The 24,331-nt window shown below is 32.5% G+C and overlaps 2 protein-coding genes across 11 annotated transcripts in view; one reads left to right on the top strand and one right to left on the bottom strand.

Annotated features, from left to right (window-relative positions):
• Positions 1–24,331, top strand: part of LOC148623008 (vitamin D3 receptor-like) — a 117,615-nt gene that overhangs the window by 15,513 nt on the left and 77,771 nt on the right. For 2 of the 5 annotated variants that reach the window (XM_088573450.1, XM_088573449.1), the window contains exon 2: positions 8,732–8,778. In XM_088573450.1, the coding sequence (XP_088429576.1) occupies positions 8,732–8,778 (47 nt within the window). Of the gene's footprint in view, positions 1–8,731; positions 8,779–17,482; positions 17,664–17,759; positions 17,828–24,091; positions 24,161–24,331 lie in introns of those variants that run through there. The other 3 variants (XM_088573452.1, XM_088573456.1, XM_088573451.1) reach the window with 3 other exon arrangements.
• Positions 13,791–24,331, bottom strand: part of LOC148623009 (uncharacterized) — a 64,681-nt gene continuing 54,140 nt past the window's right edge. For 2 of the 6 annotated variants that reach the window (XM_088573459.1, XM_088573460.1), the window contains one exon: positions 13,792–14,613. In XM_088573459.1, the coding sequence (XP_088429585.1) occupies positions 14,466–14,613 (148 nt within the window). In that variant the 3' untranslated portion in view covers positions 13,792–14,465. Of the gene's footprint in view, positions 14,614–19,628; positions 21,944–24,331 lie in introns of those variants that run through there. The other 4 variants (XM_088573462.1, XM_088573461.1, XM_088573463.1 and 1 more) reach the window with 3 other exon arrangements.

Below are 24,331 nucleotides of genomic sequence, written 5' to 3'. Positions count from 1 at the left end.
TCAACGTTTTTTTGCTATTTTTAATGTTATTTCTTTCAAAAATCTTCTCCTCTGACATTATTTGATCAATTAGAACCAAACTTGTTATGAATGTTCCTTGGTGTAACCAGCATATAAGTGATGTGAGGATTTTTGATCTGTCGAAAAACATGGTCGCTGTTACATAGGGGTCAGACAATATTTTTTTTTGCATATATCTCCAAAACCGCCTGCTTTAGTAAAATTTTTTCAGTAGCTGAAATAATCCTTATTATTAGGACTACAAAAGTCTTCAGGGATAAAAGTTGTCAGACAACTCCTTGTAAGAGTTATTGCCCTTCAAAGGGGAAAATGACATTTTTTTTTACAATTTTCAGTCAATATCTTCAAAACTATGATAGATTGTTGAAATTATCCTTATGATAAGTCCTAAGGAAGACTTCTTTAGTCAACATTGTTGGACAACTCCTTGTTAAATTTATTGCCCTTGAAAGACAAACTTTAACCAGGTGAGTGATTCAGGCTCCTAGAAGCCTATTGTTTAGATTCAAGACATTCATATATATTCTTCTGTCTTTGACAGTACTTGAAGTATTTTAGTATATTATACTTAAGTCCACCCATCCATTCAATTTTGATATTACAGAGAAAAAAACATGATGAGGGATTACATTTTTTACCCTCGTGGAGTTTTCTTTTTCTTTTTTTTTCTTGCATCAAAGTTATGGAAAACCAAGAAAATGGTGATTTGCATATCATGTGCATAATATGACATGATGCAGGATCAAAATGCTTTAGCTTTCATTCTTTGGTACAAAATTTGTAGGAATCTTTGTATGTAACTCTCATTATTGACATGAAGCAGGATTGAAACCCATGCTCAAATCTGTACCAAGTAAACCAGACAGTGTCTTACTACTAAGTAGTCTGTTTCCTTCTTATTAAAAAATATAATTTGATTTTTCATAAATTTCTGATGATGATGAACTACTTCTGACATTTCTAATTGTCAACTTTCCATTCCTTAACACCATAAATATCTGTGTAACAGACTTCTTCTGAATCAGGGGTATAAGGAAATGCATCTCAAAAGGCCTCATACCAAATTCTATTTTAGATATCAGTCCTTGGTTGAAAAATATTCAGTTTCTTCTGAAATGATGAGTAATGATTGTTTTTGTAAATTGTTCTTTGTGCTAATGTGACCACTGGTTTACCGATTATAATGCAATAGCATGCTAATGCTATTTAATCACCACGCACTGTAAAACCTAGATTTAATCCATCATTTGGTTTGAAATGCTTGTACCAAGTCAGGACCATTGCAGTACCAGCTGCTGCAGTGGTGTAATATTTATTTTGGCAGATTTGTTTTGGATTTGACCTTATAAGTGTTCAGTAATTTGTTGTTATCCTTATTCATCTGTGCCAACATCCCTTCAGCCCCTGTAGTTGCCCAAACTACCCAGTCATTTTTACCATGCTAGACTACAATTAGGCTTCTGTTATGTTGCTACAAGATTAAATTCATTACTACAAAAGTTTATGGTATCATCATTAACTCGTGGATCTTTATGGGTATCAATGTGCACCGTGAGAACCAGTCTAGTTTTCTTTTCCTGTTTTGTCTACCCTGGACTTTTATTAGCAACTTGGTGGATGTTTTTAAAAAAGCAAAGGGCACCTTGTCCATGCTTCCTGTTTTCAGTGGAGTCCCAGTTGCTCATTTCCTTATGTTCATTTGTATGTGTTATTGTACCCCATGCAGTAAAGTTTTTTTGGGTATAATAATTATTTTCCAATCCATCCATCCATCCATCCATTCATCTATCAGTCCAACAGTACAACATAAGAATCACTTTCACATTCACACTTTTTTCTAAACACTTGCAGATATTTAGTTGTTTAATGGTATATGAGACTACCACCATGAGTTACAGGTCAAGTTTATTTCTTTCTGCTCTGCTGATTTTTACAGAAGTTACAGAACTTGGACTACAAAAATTCCATGAATGTTCTTTAGAGTGTTCTTAATAGAACTGATGTGGGGATTTTTGTTACATTGAAAAACTTTGCCACCATTACTAAAAATAGAATGTAGGGGTCAGACAAAAGTTTTTCACATATACATGTATCTCCAAAGCTGTAAGGTATAGACAAATTCTGACTGGATAAAAAATGCTCAGCATGATGAGATCTATCTGTGGATAAATTTTTGTGACAATCTGTTAAACCATAGATTTATTACCCTTTATTTACGTTTTTTTGCTATTCTTAATGTCATTTCTTTCAAAAAGTTTCTTCTCTGACACTTCCAGAGCAATTAGAACCAAACTTGGTATGAATGTTCCCTACGATATTCGCATAGAATTGACGTAGGGGTTTTTGATCTGTCAGAAGAAGTGGCTGCTGTTACTAAAAATATTGCCTAGGTGTCAGACAGAAGGTTTTTGTATATATCTCAAAACTGCTAGGTTCAGCCAAATTCTGACATAGAATAAAATGTTTAGCATGATGGGATCTATCTGTGCATGTAAACTTGTTTAGCTATGTTGGAGTTAATGCCCTTTTTTTTAAATCTTATTACTTATTTTAATGTTATAAATATAGAATAATTCTCCACAGAAACTACTGGACAGAACTAAATGAATTTTAATAAGATTGTTGCATAGGTATGAGTGTTAGGTATTTTTATCCAAGAAAAAACATGGTTGCTTTTACAAAATAGAATGTTGCTTATCGAGACAGGTGAATGATTCAGGCTCTTTATAGCCTCTAGTGACAGAAATTACAGCCCTTGGTCTTTGAAAATTTTATGGGTCTAATATGTGGCTGTGTGGGTTATGTGAGCATACTCACTAAGGTTTATTAATTTTAATTATTTCATGTTCTTTGTTGTGTGTGTCTATTTTGCCTGTCTAGCCATTAGTCTTGGAATATAATTCTTTTGATCACGAATCCTGGTGCCCTTGATTTCCTTTTGATAATTTCTAGATCATGTATCGACTCAAATGTTTCTGTCATATTTTATGAAAACCAATACCCATTATAGTTGCTGCTGAGATGGATAGGAATTGTCATTGAAACCTTTTCTTAAAAGGCTTGTATCTCTGAAGTTATCATTTCTCCATTTAACTATAAAGCTAAAAAATGTGGTTCTCATAGGAGCTCTTTGTGTTTTATTCTTCAGTTATCAAATGTTTTCATGTTAATCTGCTACAACATCAATAAGATCAGTTGTGGCCTCACAGATCATCGTTTTACTGTAAGGGAAGTTACCATGCTTTTAGTCTTTTGTTTCTCATTAATAAGTATTTAGTGTATAATTTTGACAACCTTCCAACCAAAACTTTTTTCAGAAGCATGTTGAAACATTCATTTTGTCTGTCATAAGATATTGATTGAATTAGGGTCAGAGGTCAAAAATGATAAAAATATCTGTTTAAGAAATACAACTTAGTCATATTACCATGAAATTAGCTTTTAATGTTTGTTATCATGCAGGAAGTTTGGTGGCATGCATTTTTGAATATATTTTAAAAATTACCATGAACTGTTGAGCAGACTGGATGAACATGAAATTATTGCTGAGCTATATTTAGACTCTCGCCTTTGTTTGTGGAAATAAGTCATAGGGCTAGCACACTTTGTGCTTTTAACCCAAATTTATAATAATGTGTTACCAAGTATTAATTTATGAAGTGTTTGTTCGCCTATAAGAAATGAAAAAAATTAAGAATAATATTTGCAGCTCAGTCTTATCTTTTGAATATTACCATTTTTACATTTTTCAAAAAAAAAACGACCAAAAAGTGTACATATACTGTAATGTAGTGACCAGATGTGATGTAACAAGAAATTGATTTAAAAAAATGAACTGGTATTATTTTCAAATTATTCACAACAAAAATGTTAAATCTTTATTGAACCAATGAAATCCACGAATTAAAGAATCTATGAAATAAGAATTTTTGACAAGCCATGAAAACTGACACACATGAATAAAGGTACTATGTACGTATAACATACCCCCACTCAGTGAGTTGGTGATATATATGAATCACATTGTCTATCTGTCTGTCTGAATCATAATTATCTAGGCTCCTAATGAATGGATTTATTTTTGGTGATTGTCTTTACACTGTATAGGTTAGACATACCTTGTAAGTGATTTTTGTTTCTCTCTGATATCAACTTCTATATGGCTGGGGGTATGCCCATCGTGACAATGTGCAACTTTATGTTTATACCAAACTCAATGAGTAGTATATTGGAATCAGTTCATCATAATTCCTTCTTGCACTCTGTCATTCTTTTCATCATTCTAAATTCTGTCTTATAATCTTAGCTTTAAGAAAAATAGGACTGATATGAAAATATAAGTTTTTGTTCCTATAAAACACTTGGAAACACATGTTTTCCTAAATTATTTTTCATTATCATTATCATTCAGTTCTATGGAAGACAACTTGTTTTTCATGACTTAATTTGTTAGTCCTAAACAAGTGTTTTTCATTGTTGCTCTGAACATGAAAAATGCCTTTAAGGTGTTTTTTATAACATATGTTCCAATTTTTCCTGTGTATTACTTATTGAATTAATTTATAATTTGGTATGTAGTAATAATATGTAGTCATAACTTAAAGCATGTGCATGTCATAGAGAAAATGGTGGCAATGAAAATTGTTTGAAATTTGGTTTGGAGCTTCAGATAATAGTTGTATGTTGTAAGGGATTTTAGCTGCTTCAAGATAGCGATCATATAGTATAACACTTTCGGTGCTAGTGTCGTCGTCTGTGTCATGGTCCATAGACATTTGGTTTTCCTGTGATATCTTAAATATTAGTTACTTGATCTTTATAATATTTTACGAAGAGGTTCCAAACGAGAAAAGGAAGGTCTGTATTGATATTGGGGGTTATGGCTCCAACCAATTTGCAATTAAGGGCCAAAAAGGGACAAATTTTTAAAGAATTGAACTATTTAACTCTAGTAAAAGCATATGGATGTCCAGGACATTGTTTGATCATATTCTATATCAATATGGTCATACCTGGATTAATTTTGGGGTAGTGACTTGAGCGGATTAAGAATTAGGGGTCAGAAAGGGGTCTGAAATGGATATTTTCTGATTACTACATGATAACTTGAGTAAAATGAAATGGATCACTTTGAAATTGTACTACAAAGTGCCATTTCCCACAAGGAAGGTTGGGATTGATTTTGGAGGTTGTGGCTGGAACCATTTAGGAATTAGGGGCCTAAATTTCTAAATTGTCTATTTGTTTAACGAATAATTCTTTTTCAACAATGATTTCAATTTTTGAACTGATTTTTAGGTGTGTTAAATTGTGTAATATTTTTTCCACAGTGGCCAGATTTAATAGGGGAGGGTTGTGATCACGCAAAAGTATTTTAATACGGCCACACATCTTGCACCTGTCCCAAGTTTGGCCTCTGTATATGTTGTTTAGTTTTCACTTAAGTTTACTTTTATGTTGCTGGAGTATATGGGGGAACTATTTCGCTGTACCTGTACATTATGTTGCTGGAGTATATGGGGGAACTATTTCGCTGTACTTGTACAATATGTTGCTGGAGTATATGGGGGAACTATTTCACTGTACCTGTACAATATGTTGCTGGAGTATATGGGGGAACTATTTCGCTGTACCTGTACAATATGTTGCTGGAGTATATGGGGGAACTATTTCGCTGTACCTGTACATTATGTTGCTGGAGTATATGGGGGGAACTATTTTGCTGTACCTGTATATTATGTTGCTGAAGTATATGGGGGAACTATTTCGCTTTACCTGTACATTATGTTGCTGGAGTATATGGGGGGAATTATTTTGCTGTACCTGTACATTATGTTGCTGGAGTATATGGGGGAAACTATTTCATTATACCTGTATATTATGTTGCTTTGGGGCCAGCTGCAGCCTGCCCTGTGGTGTGATGGTTTCCTCACTGTAGACAAATGGATGGCCTTGAACTTACATTTTTCATCCCAGTAAGGTTTTTGACTCTTTAACATTCACCATTTCCTTTTTCGTTATATCTTATGTTTTATGAAACTCCTTCACATTAGTTTCATAGTGTTTTGAGTCTATGTAAAATGAAAACCTGGTACCTGCCAAATTAAACAAAAATCTCCCTACAAAAGATGGTCATTGTAAAAGTTACTGTCCTGTTTGAAGTGAAATTTCCAGTCGTAAAGATTTTGACATCTTATTCTCTTTTCTAAAACAAATATAGGATATAAGGGATTTTGTAAATTTGTTATTGGATTAGTTACAAGCCCTTTATTCCTCAGTTTCATTACAGTACTTTTTAATAATTGAATAGGAAGCACATTGAATGGGTTAAGACTCTAGAAATGTTCACTAAATGTATTGTGATTTAGCATAAACCATGGAGGCAAAAGAAATCTATGCACTACAAAGTGATTGTCTCTACTTATTATGAATTAACTAGTCTACCTTTAAAATTAAATGGACTCGTCTGTTGTCATCCACCATCTTAATAAACAATTTAGTGCATGTATTTGACATACAGCGTGCACAGAAATCATACAAGAAATTTTGGAGCTGCAACTGTAGAGAAAATGAAACAAACTTGCTGCTCCAAAAAGTTCATACCAACTAGTTTATTTTTTTTTACTTGTATTATATTTTTTTTAAATATTTTGCATAGATAAAACTTACATGATATTAGGTAGTTAATTTCAACAAAGAACCACATTAAGTTTGTGATCTGTGTAAACCACACACTCTCCTATGAGTTATATTAGTGACCTGTGTAAACCACACTCTACCTTTGAGTTATATTAGTGACCTGTGTAAACCACACTCAACCTTTGGGCTATATTAGTGACTTGTGTAAACCACATACTCTCCTATGAGTTATATTAGTGACCTGTGTAATTCACATACTCTCCTATGAGTGATATTAGTGACCTGTGTAAACCACACACTTTGCCTATGAGTGATATTAATGACCTGTGTAAACCACACACTTTGCCTATGAGTGATATTAGTGACCTGTGTAAACCACACACTCTGTTTATGAGTGATATTAGTGACCTGTGTAAATGGCAGATAACTTTGTTGTTTGCATTATCTCTCTTTGGTCAGTTATTTTATTTTGGATGTAAATATGCCTTATATGGTACATGTATGTACAAATGGATTAGAAATAAAATGTGCACTAAAAAGTCAAATTTATTCAGTATGAAAAAAAGGTAATAATACACAACTTTAAACTGCTTTTTCATTTTACAAATTTTACTTCCATATTAAACACTACTCTTTAGTAATAAAACAGTGAAAATTTACCAATTTATTGATAGTACAAAGAGTACTCTACATGTTACTAAGTAAAGCTTGTCGCCTTTTAAACATATTATATATCAACCCACCCAGCTCTAATTGTAGTTTGTTACAATTAATCAAAAATAAAAATTTATCAAGACTTGATATTAAAGAAAAATTATTTTCCATAGTCACAGCTTTGTCAAATAAGAAAAACCTTAAGTCACTGTAAACATCACAGTCAATTAGAAAATGTACTTCATCTTCCACTGAATTTAAGCAAAATGGACAAGTCCTTCCACTGATGGCTATCAGCGTTATTTTTAAATGACCCTTTCGATCATTAACGTAATGTTTCACATCTAAGATTACATACGTGACTCCTAAGGTGACGAGGCATAGAGTTTAAGTCATACTGTTCTGGGAAAAGGTCCTTTTTATGACGTCTATAAAGTCTCTGTTATCATTTACATTTAATTTGTCATCCCAAAGTTTTGAAAACCAAGATTGATCACAAATACGAACTTTATGCCTTACTTCATCCATAAAAAGCTTTTTACTTAGTCTCGCATAAACATTTGTATTTTAATTGTTGAAACATTTATGCATTTTTTTTTAATACAGAGGGAATTACATAGCTTTATGATGTCTTAATGGCCATTAGCCAACAATTTTTTCGTAGAGTAGTTCTTTATTTTACTATTTAGCAAAATAAACACAATTAATGCAGAGTTCACTAAAATTCTGCTTTGTTGCAGGGAATTCTACACTGGTAGATGACCATTTTATTTTCAGATTTGTTGTCTACATATGCAGTGATCTTTTGGTAATGGTATTGTTCAAAAGTTTTTGTTTGATTTGACAATAAGATAACTTAAGGGGCTAATATCGACAGCTATATGGAATCATTATCATTCCTCATCCAAGAACTTATCTAGATACAGTTTAAGGAAACACTAAGAAATAGTAATCACGGGAACCAAGCTTCTAGCAGAAATCAAAAGAAAGTAATTCAGGGACACAGACCAAACATGGAAAACAGACATACACAACAAAGAACATTAAATAACTAAAATCATACATACAAAGTAACAAAAGTAAATGAGCAACTCAGACTCCACTAAACACTGGGAGCATGGACTAGGTGTACCAGTAGGGTAAGCGTCCTCTGCTTTTCTAGAAACTGCCACCGAGCTGCTCATAAAAAGTCAAGTCCGGGTTAGTCGAAAGAGGAAAGAAAACACTAAGAAGTAACATACTCATGTCTTGCCATTCTGAATATAAAGTGTACTATAGAATGGGACTATCAGTATCATAAGAGGAAAATGTCCTACTTTCAAAATATAGATCACTGTCTTTTTCCCCACAAGTCTACTCTTTTCTCAATATTTATACATCATAATTATAATTATAATAATGTTGATTTTTATTTCAGATACAGATTTAGAACTTCAGGCAGCAGCCCTTGGCTTGGATAGTGTTGTAAGTATAACAATCTTTGAAATATTTCATGGCTTTGAGGAAAATGTTGTATAGTGCACATCTGTTTTGTCAGGTTCTAATGAATTCTTTCGTGTGTTGAAAAATATGTCATGTTTTCAATGTTTTTCATCTATGGACCAAACAAGCTCATGTTTTGGAGTCGTGGGTATATTATATCTCAGTCCGCTCATTAGTACCATAACTGAATAATGCATAGAGAGATTTTAATTACTTTTTGGTACAAACTTGTATTATTTTCATGTTCATTTTTTTTTCACTTTCATACTCCCTGCAAAGAAGTGTCTCAAGATAAATTGAGCAGAATTTGAGAAACTTAATTGGAAGGTTAGGCATCATATATGTATGAAGCAAGAAAAAATATTGTTTGATTGTTTTAAAATTAAATACTTAACCTAAATGTAACCTGATGGTAGATCAGACTTAAGGATAACTCCAAAAAGGAAAAACCAGTATATCCTATGTTTTAGTACTTCTGTTTATTGAATGTTGTAGAAAAGAACTATTACTTCCAGTTGATGAATTTGGAAGTCCATATCTTCCAGTCAAAATGAGTTTTCTTTCCTATTATGGACAAACCTTATGTGGAATAGGTTATTGACCGACATATCTGTTGTGCCTATTTATTAAAGGACTAGCTTGTCACAATTACGAAAATCGGACATTGACACATAAATATTAGCACTTCTTCTGTGTGATTGTTATAATCTGCTGGTTTAACTCCTCACTGTAAATGATGCAACAGTTATTAAGAAGATTAAAGAAGCCATCAAAACCTGTTTGTTGAGAACAATGCTCTTGGATATTGTACTTTACAACTCTATTGTACTACTAAATACTTGGAACTTGGAGTATATCAGTGATCAAGGCTTGTGTCATCTACTGTTTATAGTCTGTTGTCTGGGTGGTTCTTACATTTTTTTTGACAAAATGCTTTGTACATGTTATTTTTAACTTGATAGGAAATATGTCGTTTGGGTGGTTTCACCTATATGTTTCGGCAGGAAGCCATGTTTGTGCTAAACTCATTGGTAACCAATGAGGCGAGCTGTTGCTCTTATTTTACTGATATCAAAAGTGTGTGACCAGAATAGAACATTATCTGTTGATTTTGTTAACATCTGTCCATTGATTTTTGAAGGATTCTATTAGAAAAAAAAAACTAATTGGAGAAACTTGTTAAAGGATGCCATTGGCAGTGCTTGTGACAATGTTTAATGAGGGTTAGATATTCCGATCAGACAATGTTAAAATACTGTCAACTCACAGGCAAAGATCTTATATTGATAAAAAAAATGTATTTCTACAGTTTGTTGCTAAAATTGTCTTGTTATAGAATGGCATTGATTTTTTTCTGTACTATTACACCTACACAGATATACATGGATATTTTAATTACCTTATATCAAATTAAATCCTTTTACCTTCAAGAAGATTTGTTTCTAAAAAGCTTGCTGTTTCATTGGAATAGTAACTGACAGTTTGGGATATCTAATGTAAATTTATTCTATTTTTGTCTGATTTATTTTCTGTTAGATACAGTAAATTGAATTGGAAAAGTTGAAAAAAATCACCTTCCACATAGTGCAATTATAGAGCGAGTCACTAAACAGTTACAAGAAATATTCCCTTCATAATTGCTATTTGAGGAAGATATCATATGATTCTGGAAAGAAATAACCAATTTTTGCCAGCATGCTGAAAAATTATTGGCATTGATTTTGTAATATGTGATCATTAAATGAAATTAAATGTGGAACAGATACAAATAAAACCAAAGGTTGTATTTCATTTAGTCAGACAAAAAAGGGGATGTAAAGGAGTGTTTTAATGGTTTAATGACATTTTCACTTATTTGTAAAAGACTTCAAGAAATTCTTATACCCAAGTGATGATTTATTTCTTTTCTCCATCAATTGGATTAAAGGATTGTATGTCGAAGCAAAGAAATGCATTTCTGATGTGTTGAATTATGATCTTGTAACAATAGAAAAATAGCAGATGAGAATGGGAATGGTTTAGTTAGGGAGGGTATGTAGGAGTTCAGGGCAGGGGAGAATGGGAATGGTTTAGTTAGGGAGGATATGTAGGAGTTCAGGGCAGGGGAGAATGGGAATGGTTTAGTTAGGGAGGATATGTAGGAGTTCAGGGCAGGGGAGAATGGGGATGGTTTAGTTAGGGAGGATATGTAGAAGTTCAGGGCAGGGCAGAATGGGGATGGTTTAGTTAGGGAGGATATGTAGAAGTTCAGGGCAGGGGGAATGGGGATGGTTTAGTTAGGGAGGATATTTAGAAGTTCTGGGCAGGGGAGAATGGGGATGGTTTAGTTAGGGAGGGTATGTAGGATTTCAGGGCAGGGCAGAATGGGGATGGTTTAGTTAGGGAGGGTATGTAGGAGTTCAGGGCAGGGCAGAATGGGGATGGTTTAGTTAGGGAGGGTATGTAGGAGTTAGGGCAGAGGAGAATGTGGATGGTTTAGTGAGGGAGGAAATGTAGGCATTCAGGGCAGGGGAAATGGATGTTGCTTAGGGAGAATATGTAGAGTAAGATCTAAGTATAGATTTATGCCTTAAGTGTCAGTACAATGTAAGGTCAGATATATAACAGACTTTATGGTTTGTCATTTTACCTTGTCAAGAAATTCAAGAATTTTGTCACATTTACAGATTTGTTGATAATTTAATGTATTGTGGGTTTTATTTGACATTGATATATCTTGTTTTTTTCTATATAGGAAAGGATGAACCTTTGACCTCAGAAACATTGTTATCTTATATGTAAAAAGGGGAAAATAATTCAAACTGCTGATTTCTGTTTGATATCTTTAAAAACCTGGTTTTACCTAAACTGACTGTCCCCATTCATCAAAGATGGACTTGGCTAAGATACTTGTGGGCCAAGTCAAATAACTTGAAACCAAAGGAACAAAAGAGGTATAATATCAATTGATAAAAGAAAAACACTTGAAAACATAAAATGTATAAAAAATATATCATTATTCATTGTAATTAAGAATCGGTCTGCAGTTTTATAACCAGTTATATAATATGATTAAAGACTTAATTAAGTTAATCGTAATAATTAGAATTGTTAAAAGTACTTTACATCTTGACATTTTGATCAACAGGTATATTATTTTCTGCAGTCAACTAAAATGATGTTAATTACATGACTGATCAGATCAATAATGAATTACATGGGTTTTGTGTGAGATTTAGCAGTCGGAAGTCTATCTTAGCCAATATCTGAACACAATGTACAGTGTCAACCATCAAGACGCTTTATTGTCAAACTGTATTGGAAAAAAATACATCATATAACTGACGAGGGTCTTAATGGGAATCATACTGAGTAAATTACAAATCAGTGTTAAATAGGAGAATTTTATATTTCTTTGGGCAATAGATTATTCTGTTCATTAGCCATTAAATTTCATTTAAAGGTTTTCTTTTTACCATTAAATGAAAGCATGGGTTAGCCATGTTTCTGGAAGTATCCAGAATGAGGTGAGTTATATGCTGTCTTCTCACAAATTTCCGTTGAATTAACATGTTCAACATGAAAATTTTGTCTTTTTTAAGCAATACAATGACTAGTTCATGATGTGTCAGTGTCCAATTAATACTCTGGTTGAGGATGTGTCAGTTAATGTCCAATTAATGCTCTGGTTGAGGATGCGTCAGTTAATGTCCAATTAATGCTCTGGTTGAGGATTTGCCAGTAACTGTTCAATGAATGCTCCAGTCGAGGATGTGTCAATAACTGTCCAATATAAATGCTCTGGTTGATGATGTCAGTATATCTAATTAAAGATTTGTCAGTAACTGTCTATAAATACTCTGGTTGAGAATGTGTCAGTATAAAATGTCCAATAAATGCTCTGGTTGAGAATGTGTCAGTAACTGGCTAATAAATGCTCAGGTTGGGGATGGCAGTAACTGTCCAGTAAATGATCTAATTTAAGATGTGTCAGTAACTGTCCAGTAAACAATCTAATTTAAGATGTGTCAGTAACTGTCCAGTAAATGATCTTGTTCAAGATTTGTCAGTAACTGTGTAATAAATGATTTGGTTCAAATTGTGTCCTTAATTGTCTACTCTAGTACATGAACAAGTCACAGTCACATCTAGCTAGTGGGTCAGTTAGCATCAAAACTTGGGCTGCTATTGTGTAAGTAACGATAATGTAAAAGCACTAGTTTTTAAGACATTCCAAGTTTGGTCAAAATTCATGGAAGGATATTGAAATTTAGAGAGTTCCTTAAGATGTTACAGACAGGTGGTCATGTTATGATACCACTGTCTATAAGTTATTTGCTAGACGGTAATGAGTATGAACTTTGTATCAAATCCGCTCTGTGCCTCCTTGTTCAAGAGGCCCTGTTTCATAGAATGTCTCATTTTTGTCCTCTTTTGTAAGGAAATGGAGACCAAATAAAGAACTTTGCATCTGTGCATGCATTTGTCCATCTGTCACAGCCTGTGAGATTACTGTTCAAATTTCTAATTACTTTGAATTAAAAAAAAGAAGGAGATTATTTTATTTTACTATTTTTGTGCATGTGAAACCAGGGGAACACTTTGCAAACTCAATTCTTTATTAAATACTATGTAACAAGTCAGTTCATCCATCAGTTCTTGTTTTGTCATACAACTCCTCTCCTTTGTGCGAGTCACTTCCTTTCAATTTTAGTTTCTAAAGAACATGACTGAAGCATCTTTTTGTCATACTTTTTCCTAAATTACTGATCAAAATATCTTTTAACCTGGTCAGTAGTAAAATGCAATTTTCAGTTGTGCATTTTACCTAGGCTAGGAATTTTGATTGCTTGAATTTTGTTCAGCATATACTTAAATCAATAACAGTAAATACCTTTAGAGGTCACCATAAGGTCTTCATAAAAGTGATATTACACATTTAAGGAAGCTCTTAAAGGCTTAATAACAAGAGTAATAAATAATAGCAGTAATTGAATTATTGTAATTTATAATTATCAAACTAAAAAGTTATGTCCCTTATAACTTTGTTTCCAGCACTGCATGACTGAAGCATCTTGTTAACACAGTTCCTTTCATAACTACTGAACAGAGTTTCATTAAATTTAGTATGTAGTAAGGACACAATATGTAGTTACTATGCATATTTTGATGAATTTTTTGTCCGGAAAATTCTGCAAGGGTTATGTTCCTTTTAGTTTCAGAAATGTTCTATTGAAACATTTTTCTAAGTGAAACTCCTCATAATAGGGTCAAAGGTCACCATTTTTCTTTCATTTGCATCATCAATTTATTAAAACTTAAAACCAAAATTAAACCAGCCCCTCCTTCATTATAGGGGCATAGGGCATGTAAGCATACTCCTTAGGTTGTTTCAGTTGCGTAGATTTAATATAATGCTCCCTCATCCAAGCATCTGATAGAGCCTGAGACTCAGATATTTTTTTTTATTTGACATTTATGATGCTCATTAACCACTGAATAAATTCAAACCCAAAATTTTCACTTCTAAACCCATTTACCATTTTCACTGTCAATTAATTCTTGTTTGTGAGCTTGCTCTTTGTGTTTCTGTATACCAGTTCTTAGTTATTTTTGTTACACTTGGTGTTCCTCTGTATAATTGCTCACCGATCAAGTAGAAGTATTAATATAAATACTATGCTGCCATTTCAATAATACACTTTGTTCATATCTTGTAGGGTTTTAACTTTCCTCAGTGGTTGATGAGGTATTTGTAGGCACTGCAATATATTTCCCAGATTTAATGAGTTTCCTGTGATTGTGATGTTATGGAGACTTAGACTTGGTTTACTTTCCCTGTAAAGAAAAAGGAGATGATATTACAGGGGCCTTCATCAACCTCTTTATAATTGTGTCACTACATTCAACAACTGTAGGAACATGTTATTTAAACTAAATACCAATTTACATGGTCCTTTCAATTTACTTTTGATGATCATTTGTAACATTAACATATTTCTAAAATATGAATCTTTGTGTCGATATTGTTCAAGCAGATAGGATATTCAGATTTTCATCCATTTATGATTTTCTTCTGACCATGAATTTATCAGATAATAAATCGTCAATTTGTCTTTGTTAATCATTTCTATCTTCAACCTGAGGTGCCAAATCTTTTACAACAGAAATCTTTAAGAAATCTCATGTTTGAAAAGAAGAAAAAGTTGTGCCTGTGTGTTACATGACAGAACATCTGAAGCAGTTATTTGTTCAAGATATGTGCAATAGTCAGAATGTCTATATCTTGGTAATTGGGTTTGAAAATATTACATAATGGATAAGTGGTATCTGATTTATTTCATAACATTGATTTGTGGTTCATTTGTCTTTGAAGCCATTGCATTTCTCATTACTTCTCATCTACCATGCGTTCAAAGGGAGATAAATACTAAACTCATATGGGATTCATTTGAAACCATAAATTTGACAACATTTATCATTGTACAGTTTGTAGACACTTTTATTGTCAGTTTGGAGATTTGCTATAAGGGAAATTAAAGTTCTCTAGAAATGGTAATTCACATTTAAAGTTTTATAGCAAGGGTAATCCACACAAAAGTTTAGTTACTAACACTGAGATTAGTAGTAAGGTTTGTTATTTCACACCAGATATATAGTAAGGGTAATTCACACTAGATACATAGTAAGGGTAATGTACACTAGATACATAGTAAAGGTAATGTACAGTAGATACATAGTAAGGGTAATTCACACCAGATATACTGTAAGGATAATGTACACTAGATACATTGTAAGGGTAATTCACACTAAATATATAGTATGGGTAATGTACACTAGATACATTGTAAGGGTAATTCACACTAGATACATAGTAAGGGTAATGTACAGTAGATACATAGTAAGGGTAATTCACACCAGATATACTGTAAGGATAATGTACACTAGATACATTGTAAGGGTAATTCACACTAAATATATAGTATGGGTAATGCACACTAGATACATTGTAAGGGTAATTCACACTAGATACATAGTAAAGGTAATGTACAGTAGATACATAGTAAGGGTAATTCACACTAGATATATATAGTAAAGGTAATGTACACTAGATATATAGTAAGGGTAATTTACACTAGACACATAGTAAAGGTAATTCACACTAGATATGTAGTAAGGGTAATGTACACTAGATACATTGTAAGGGTAATTTACACTATTGTTTTGTGAGGATCAAGGTTGATTACTTGTTTCTGTATTATAATGATGAGCAAACTCTGTGCAGTTCATTCTAGCAAAGTTTAGTTTGGGTAAAATTGTTTATCAAGGAAGTGTCTGATCCTGAGTATTTAGTAGATTTCTTTGAAACTTTACACAGTTGCAGTAAACTACTTTAAGATGTGCACTTAAAGAATAAACTTGAATCTAGCTTTGAAAAGAAATGATGATTGATCCTATCAAATCTTGAAGATGTTAGTAATAATATTTTAGGGCAGAAAACTCATGAAAATCTCCCTGAAGTGAGGCTCTCCTAATTCTCAAGGAATGTTTTTTCAAGGGTACAAATGTGGAATATGAATGCTATTGTTTTAGTTCGTATTTTTATAATAGAATTTGTATGATCAAATGTGTTTAAATAAGTACTTAAAACAGTTTGAGGGAAGGATTATATTAGTTTGGCCTATTTTAGTACTCAGCCAACTATGAGTTGATATAAATGTACATTTTTCTACCTGTATCTTTAAAAGGCGATCAGTCTATTTATTATGATGTGTATTTAAATCCCTATTTTATGATATCATCTTACTATATAGTCAATTGTATTGTGCACTTTGAGAAGACAGATTTCCTCAGTTTAAATGTAATATTAACCTTTCAAAATGGGTGTTAGTCCCTCAGACGTTTCTCTATTGGTAGAAGAATGGAAAACATAATACTGTTCTATCAAGGAAGAATGCCATCAAAAGAAATTATGCAAACATAACTTTTTGAGAAAATTATATGTCTGTTTAAATTATAGATAATTGAAGGTTCCAGGTGCCTTGTTTGCTCAATATGTCTCAGCATTTTTTTCCCCAATTCATTTTGAAATCTACAACACAGTAGACTTGTGTCAACAGAAGGCTTGTCTTAACTGCTGTTGGTAAAAGTCAATATAAAGATTTTCTTCAAAAGAAAATTAATATTTATTATTTCATGAATTTTTATGTCAAATTGACATTACCAAGACATTTTTGAAACAGTTGTAAATTAAGTATTACTCCCAAATTTTGTAACTCAAAAAGCACTTATTACATAAAGCATATTTCAGAAGAGAAAATATCAGTTAAAAAAACCTTATTAATGTGTGGGATGTGTCAATAGTACTGTTATATGAATGATTATAATATTAAATATAAGAATTGACCTTGAGTTAGATTAGGAAAATTTACATAAAACAACACCAGCTGATTGTATATTTATCATGTTCCTTAAAAAAAAATTCCAATTTCTAATCAGTATTTGAGCAGATTGTCCCTTTGGCTGTGTTCTAATTCTGTGATTTATAACAATCTGTTATCAGTAAACACTTATACTGCATTAAATCATCCAGAAAATACATTTAAATGGTGTCAGATTCTCCCTAATGGGGCCTCTATTTTTACCAGTAAATTTTTCTGGTTATTATTCATGTTTATATAACAGATAAACTGTTTTACCCTCTCTATATTTGATACAAAATTTTCATCAATATTACTGTGGCAGTATTTAACACACCACTTCCTATTATTTTATTCCTGTGAAGTTCAAAGTTGAATGTTTATGTGTATATGGGGGTTGGTGTTTAAACCGAGTGGATATACATCTCAGCTGATGACATGTTTAGCTTGTTTTCTAAACAAATTGAGGTATGTAAAATTGTGTATTATCTATCTGTTGAATAATTACACCAATATAAATGTTCTCCAACATTGTCTGACTAATTATCAGTGGTGAGATACTTTCTGTCTCTGACATTTGAAATATTCTGTGATTTGCTGAAGCCAGTCACAGTTTCCTCTGTTTATAAGTGGTATGTGGCTAATGGATTTTCAGAAATATGATCATAGACATACTTTTTCAATAGATTTTTTTTTTGTTTTTATCTTGTTTATTTCAAGTCTCTTTTAATTTTACAACAGAAGTAAGTCTTCAGTAATATTTGTTCTTGAAATTTGATAAGAAGGAATAATTTAAATGTTAAGATTGTGTATAATATGTATTTAGTTGTATTTAATTGACAATCAGCCAAGTGTTAAAGTTCTTTGTCTATAGATTTGTTCAGTGTACTATAGTTGCCTTAACAGTCCACTCATTTAATTGAATCATATCATTTGTTATATGATCTGTCTCATACTTAAAAAAATGGGGCTGTATGCGCAAATTAAATTAAGAGCAGGTCATTTCACATCAAAAGTAATTTAATGGTTTTAACCACATTCCATAGGTACAGGATGAACAAAGAGATTTTGGATTTTTTAAAACCACCATTTTTAGTATCGTTTCTTTTAAATGATTCATAAAATTGCTTCTATCTCTTCATCAGATGTTCCAATGGCCTCATCTTGAAATTCCATGGTAAACCTTAGTATAATATATTTGTGAAATTAATGCTCATGAATTATAACTGTAGAACACAATTCAGCCCTCAAATTTGCTAAGTTAGCCTTTCAATGAGGAAATAAATAAAATTAAGTGGAAAATCCAACTTTCATTTCATAAAAATAACTGATATGAAGATTGGCATTAGAACAATGGCACAAAAGTAAGGAAAATATCCAAAATTAACTTAGAAGAATTGCCAGTGCTTTACTGTTAGAATAAATTAATCAAATGGTACATCTATGGAACAAACAAAATCTAATAGCACACCATTTATTTCAAAACATGACACAGTTTTTTTTAACCCTTTAGGGCTCTGTAAGATATTGCAGCAGTGCTACATCTCTACATTTGAAAGGTAATCAAGGGAACCAAGACAGTGAAGCCAACAATAACAAATCCATCCTTCCATTGCCTCTTGTATTTTTTATCAGACTTTTGCTGTCTGGGTTGTTGTCCATTTTGTATTTTTTATCAGACTTTTGCTGTCTGGGTTGTTGTCCATTTTGTATTTTTTATCAGACATTTGCTGCCTGGGTTGTTGTCCATCTTCCTCTTTTTTTTTTATCAGACATTTGCTGCCTGGGTTGTTGTCCATCTTCCTCTTGTATTTTTTATCAGACATTTGCTGCCTGGGTTGTTGTCCATCTTGTATTTTTTATCAGACTTTTGCTGCCTGGGTTGTTGTCCAATAAATATTTTCCCTGTTTTACTACTACTTTTTTAAGTTTTGAGTCTGTGACAAAATAACTCAGGCAACAAGCCAAATCCCATGTTATCAGATCACCTTCAGTGCAAGACAACTTATCTACTCCAACATTTTATCAAATAGATTTCTCTCATCCATTATGTCACTGTTTCAAACCCCTCCTGCAAGATGAATTCATCCATTTTCAATTACATGTAGCAACTATATCATAATGGAAATCAAAAAATAGAAACCCTTTGGGAGTAAAAAACCAAGTTACACATGTGATGCGTCAGATACTCTATTGGATGAAAGCATACACATCTAACATTATGTATAGAAAAATCATGTAAACCGGCCACCACTGAGAATAGACATTTTACAGGAGAACAATTTTAGCAATTTCATCCAAAATTCTAGGTGGTATAATGTATTGATGATGGTTTAATGAAATAATAATAGTTTTGTTGAGGTTGAATGGCTTGCCATTGATGGTTGTATGATGGGTTTTAATGACTGTTATCTGCATCAGAAAAAATCAAGACATGTTTTCCATGTTTAATGTTCAATTAATTATCACACAAATTATTTCTGAGAAGAGTAGTTTATTCAATAGGTTTGGGTTGAAATATATATAGCAAGAAATGTTAGTAAAACAATGCCGAGTTCTGTCATAGATCCAAAGTACCGTTACCCTTAGACATATCTCAACTTATAAAGTTAGAATTTGAGCTGTTTGTATGACCTTTCCTGTTTTTATTATCCCTTCTAAAAAAATCCAGGCCTAACCTGTGAAGAAAGAGCATATAATACTAGATAGTGATAATTAAAGGTGATATCATGCTGTCTCTCACCAAGACACTGTATGGATATAGCCTTTACCTAATGTCAGGGAGACTTTGGAATAAAGGGTTATTCAAAGTAAAAGTTTTATTAAGAACATTGAAGATTTGCTGAAATTGGTTCGTTAAGTATTTTTTAAACTAGAAACATACATTTTTTGTCAATCTTGGTTTATAAGAAGGTTTTATTAAATTGAAAATTAAGTTTTTCTCCCCCAAAAATTATGATTATCAACTATTTACCAAAAATTTATTCATCTTGTTTGTTATATTTTATAACTTTATCAAACAAACAGGACAGTGATTAGCAGTTCCATGTAATGTTATTTCTTTGTTATACCATCATTGTTTGTGCAACTCACTGAATGGATAGAACATGAATTACAAAAAAAATCCTTTGTTTTGTTAAAATGTAAAATTAATCTTTTATGAATTCCAATGTATGATATGAGAATCTTAGAGTATATCTTCTGATATGAAGTGCCTTAGTAACTAAAATGTTTTTTTTAATTTTTGGGTAGTTTTCTATTGATTTCTGTCTTTGATTTTCTTTGCACTGACTTCTAAGTTTTAAAGACTCCTTCCAAACTAATGAATAGAATTTCATGAAATTTGGAATGATGGAAATACATATTTTGTAGATGTGCATATTACCAGGAAGTTTTACCCCCTAAATTTTGTGGGAGTTATGTTCCAGCCCACTTTGAACCTAGTTTCCTTAAGTACAAAGCATTTTGTAATCATAACTCCTCTCAAATTCTTGAATTGAATTTCATGACACTTGATACGTAGAAAGGACACAATGTGTAGTTATGCATATGGCTAGGAAATTTTTGTCCCTAAAAAGTTGTGGGAGTTACACCTTTTGAACTGGAGAGTCCTGTAATACATTAATGAAATATGTTTTTTAGGGGAAACTTCTTCTGTTACAGTAAGAGGTGGCGAAACTGTTTTATTATGAAACTCTACAACCTTAGCAGACTCTTTCATTTTTTTTATGGCTTTTAAAAGAAGGTAGTGTTTCTTTGTGTTAAAAATTATTTTGTGGGTATTTTAGCACTCGTGTTCATTGCTGTAAAATTGCAAATATATTAGAAATTCATTTATATGATGGGATATATTTACAAGTGAGTATTGAAGACTCCTTAGGACCTCTTGTTTTCTGTTGTAGAAATGTGTGTTTTAACAAATATTGTTTCTTGATTGCAATGATCAGAAATAAGTGTTCACATACTGGAGTGGTCTGTCCTCCAACATGTGTCAAATAAGTGTTTACATACTGGAGTGGTCTGTCATCCAACATATGTCAAATAAGTGATCACATACTGGAGTGGTCTGTCCAACATATGTCAAATAAGTGTTCACATACCGGAGTGGTCTGTCCTCCAACATATATCAAATAAGTGTTCACATACCGGAGTGGTCTGTCCTCCAACATATATCAAATAAGTGTTCACATACTGGAGTGGTCTGTCCTCCAATATATCTCAAATAAGTGATCACATACTGGAGTGGTCTGTCCTCCAACATATGTCAAATAAGTGTTCACATACCGGAGTGGTCTGTCCAACATATGTCAAATAAGTGATCACATACTGGAGTGGTCTGTCCTCCAACATATGTCAAATAAGTGTTCACATACTGGAGTGGTCTGTCCAACATATGTCAAATAAGTGTTTACATACTGGAGTGGTCTGTCCTCCAACATATCTCAAATAAGTGATCACATACTGGAGTGGTCTGTCCTCCAACATATGTCAAATAAGTGTTCACATACCGGAGTGGTCTGTCCAACATATGTCAAATAAGTGATCACATACTGGAGTGGTCTGTCCTCCAACATATGTCAAATAAGTGTTCACATACTGGAGTGGTCTGTCCAACATATGTCAAATAAGTGTTCACATACCGGAGTGGTCTGTCCTCCAACATATGTCAAATAAGTGTTCACATACCGGAGTGGTCTGTCCTCCAACATACTGAAGAATTCTGAATGTATTTCCTCCAGATTCTTCCTCTGAAATATATCAGATTATCATTACATGTCCAGTTTAGATCTGAATCTATAAATTCTAGATTAGTTTGCCAACATATGTCAGATTATCCATATCCAATATAAATCTGCTTATTCCTATAGAATTATAATATATATATTCATCTTAATAGAAGTCAACGATCACTCTTATGGGGTGATAGATTGTTAAATATAATGTGGAACATAACAAAAAATTAAATGAATATCTAAATATGTTCAATATCACCAAATGATGTTAAAGTTTACATTGAATTTTTCAGATAAACAGTATCCTTCTTCGGCATAAAATTCACAAAGTTCAAGATAAAAAGAAAGTTGAGTGTTAATTTGGTTATATGCTTATATTAATCTTTTTAAGTTGTATTTTTGAAACCAATTTCAAGTGCTTAATGGGGTAAAGTAATTGTAGCAAAATGGCTGTCTTTGGAGTCGACAGATAAGTTTATAAAGCCTCTTTAAACTTATTATTAAAAAACAAAAATTGTTCTTGTAATTCAACTGTCATAATTAAAACTGTACATGAACAAATTATTTACAGTTTGAAAATTACTGTGGAACTTTCTAGCAACTACTATGGTAATGTTTTGTTATAAAGTTTGATATGTAAAAAAAGAAACTGATTCAAACTTCACATGTGTTGCAAACTCAATACATTTCCCCCATAAATCAACAGTGTTTCCATGGTAACTGGTTGCTATGAAATTATTTTACTATTAAAGAAATGTGCCATTTGAAAAATTTGATATATCTAAATAGACCTGTAACCTCACTTGGTAGGTAAGCCTGATAGACCTAACATGACCTGTAACCTTACTTGGTGAGGTAAGGCTGAGAGATCTAACTTGACCTGTAACCTTACTTGGTGAGGTAAGCCTGAGAGATCTAACTAGACCTGTAACCTCACTCAGTGAAATAAGCCTGAGAGATCTAACTAGACCTGTGACCTTACTTTGTGAAGTAAGCCTGATATGTAGCCTGACTTGGTGAAATAAGCCTGATAGATCTAACTAGACCTGTAACCTTACTTATTACACTATTACTTATACTGATATCACCAAAAGGTCTTCAGCAAGTGTAACACACTTTTAGTAAGATCTGACAACAAAAGTAATAAAATTCATGGTTCTTCAAAATAAACTCAAAAGCAATACAACAACACAAAGACACCTTAATGACCAACATCTGACTGTGGACATCAAATCTGCAGTGGGGTTTCATTTAGTTTTGTAAGGCTTTGAAGTAACCATCCCCATTTAATGTTAGGTCAAAAATGAATTCAAACAATAAATAAATACACAATGATATTCATTGAGTCTAGCAATCCTGTTTTGGTACCTAATGCTGTTAATGTTTCTTGAAGAATCATTATTTTATTTTATTTTTACCTGTATTTCTTGGCTAATTGAACACAGAGGGTGATCATTTTTATGCATGTTTTTCTGTCAGATATCACTCTCTGTTGATGAGTTTTTTTTTTTAAAGATAATTATCTGACAAAGGGAAAGACTATAGCTTTTGGTTTAGAGGGAGGTCATTGTCCTAATCTTAGTAGGTCTGTGATTTCAATGGTATGACAAATGCTCTGTTGATATAAGCTAAAGGTTATGATGAAGACAGTTTGGAGAAGAGGGTGTGAGCCAGTCAGTTTCATTAGGAGAACCGCACCACCCTTTATGCTTGAAATTTCGGTTGACTACACAGGAAACAGCTAGAGCAGGCCCTCTCTTAGACCAGTTAGTGCCCTTCCCCTTTTTGGAACCTCTGGTTCTGCCACTGGTTTCTGATTCCTTTTTCTTTCTTAATTTTGGTTAATACTTTATATAAATTTCCTCATGTAAGATGAGATGTGCTTTATTGGAAAAATACATGTATGCAATATGAAATGAACAACAACAAACATTTTCTTTCAAAGATAACAAGATCTAATTATCACAGAATAATATGACAAGGAGACTGATATTTAAGGTTAAAATGCAGATTAACAATACATGTATATCTGTTAAGGTTAATTGATTGGTTCAGAAGTAAAAAAAAGTTATTTCAGTGAACAGATGTGACCCTGGAATTTTCACACAGATGTAAATTCCATACATATTTACTGTTTTATTACAAAGCTACTGGATTGTGAGGTTGTGGGTCATGATGATGGAGGAACCAATTATGTATTTACCTAGCCTTTTGAGGGACTATGACAGACTTGTAAGATTTTCCATGTATCTCCTATATTCTTTTCCCCCTGTTGCACTTCTTAATCCTTTTATTCATGTATTTTTTTCTGAGGAAACATGTAGTATAGTAAAGGTTTATTTGTTGGAGTATTTGTTTTTTTTTTGGTACTGGGCCATTTTTTACAAACTATATTACAACTTG

Source organism: Perna viridis, chromosome 3 (genome assembly GCF_037379345.1).
Source record: "Perna viridis isolate PV_CMFRI_1.1 ecotype Kerala chromosome 3, ASM3737934v1, whole genome shotgun sequence".
NCBI lineage: Eukaryota > Metazoa > Mollusca > Bivalvia > Mytilida > Mytilidae > Perna > Perna viridis.
This window is presented reverse-complemented; position numbering and strand designations above follow the sequence as displayed.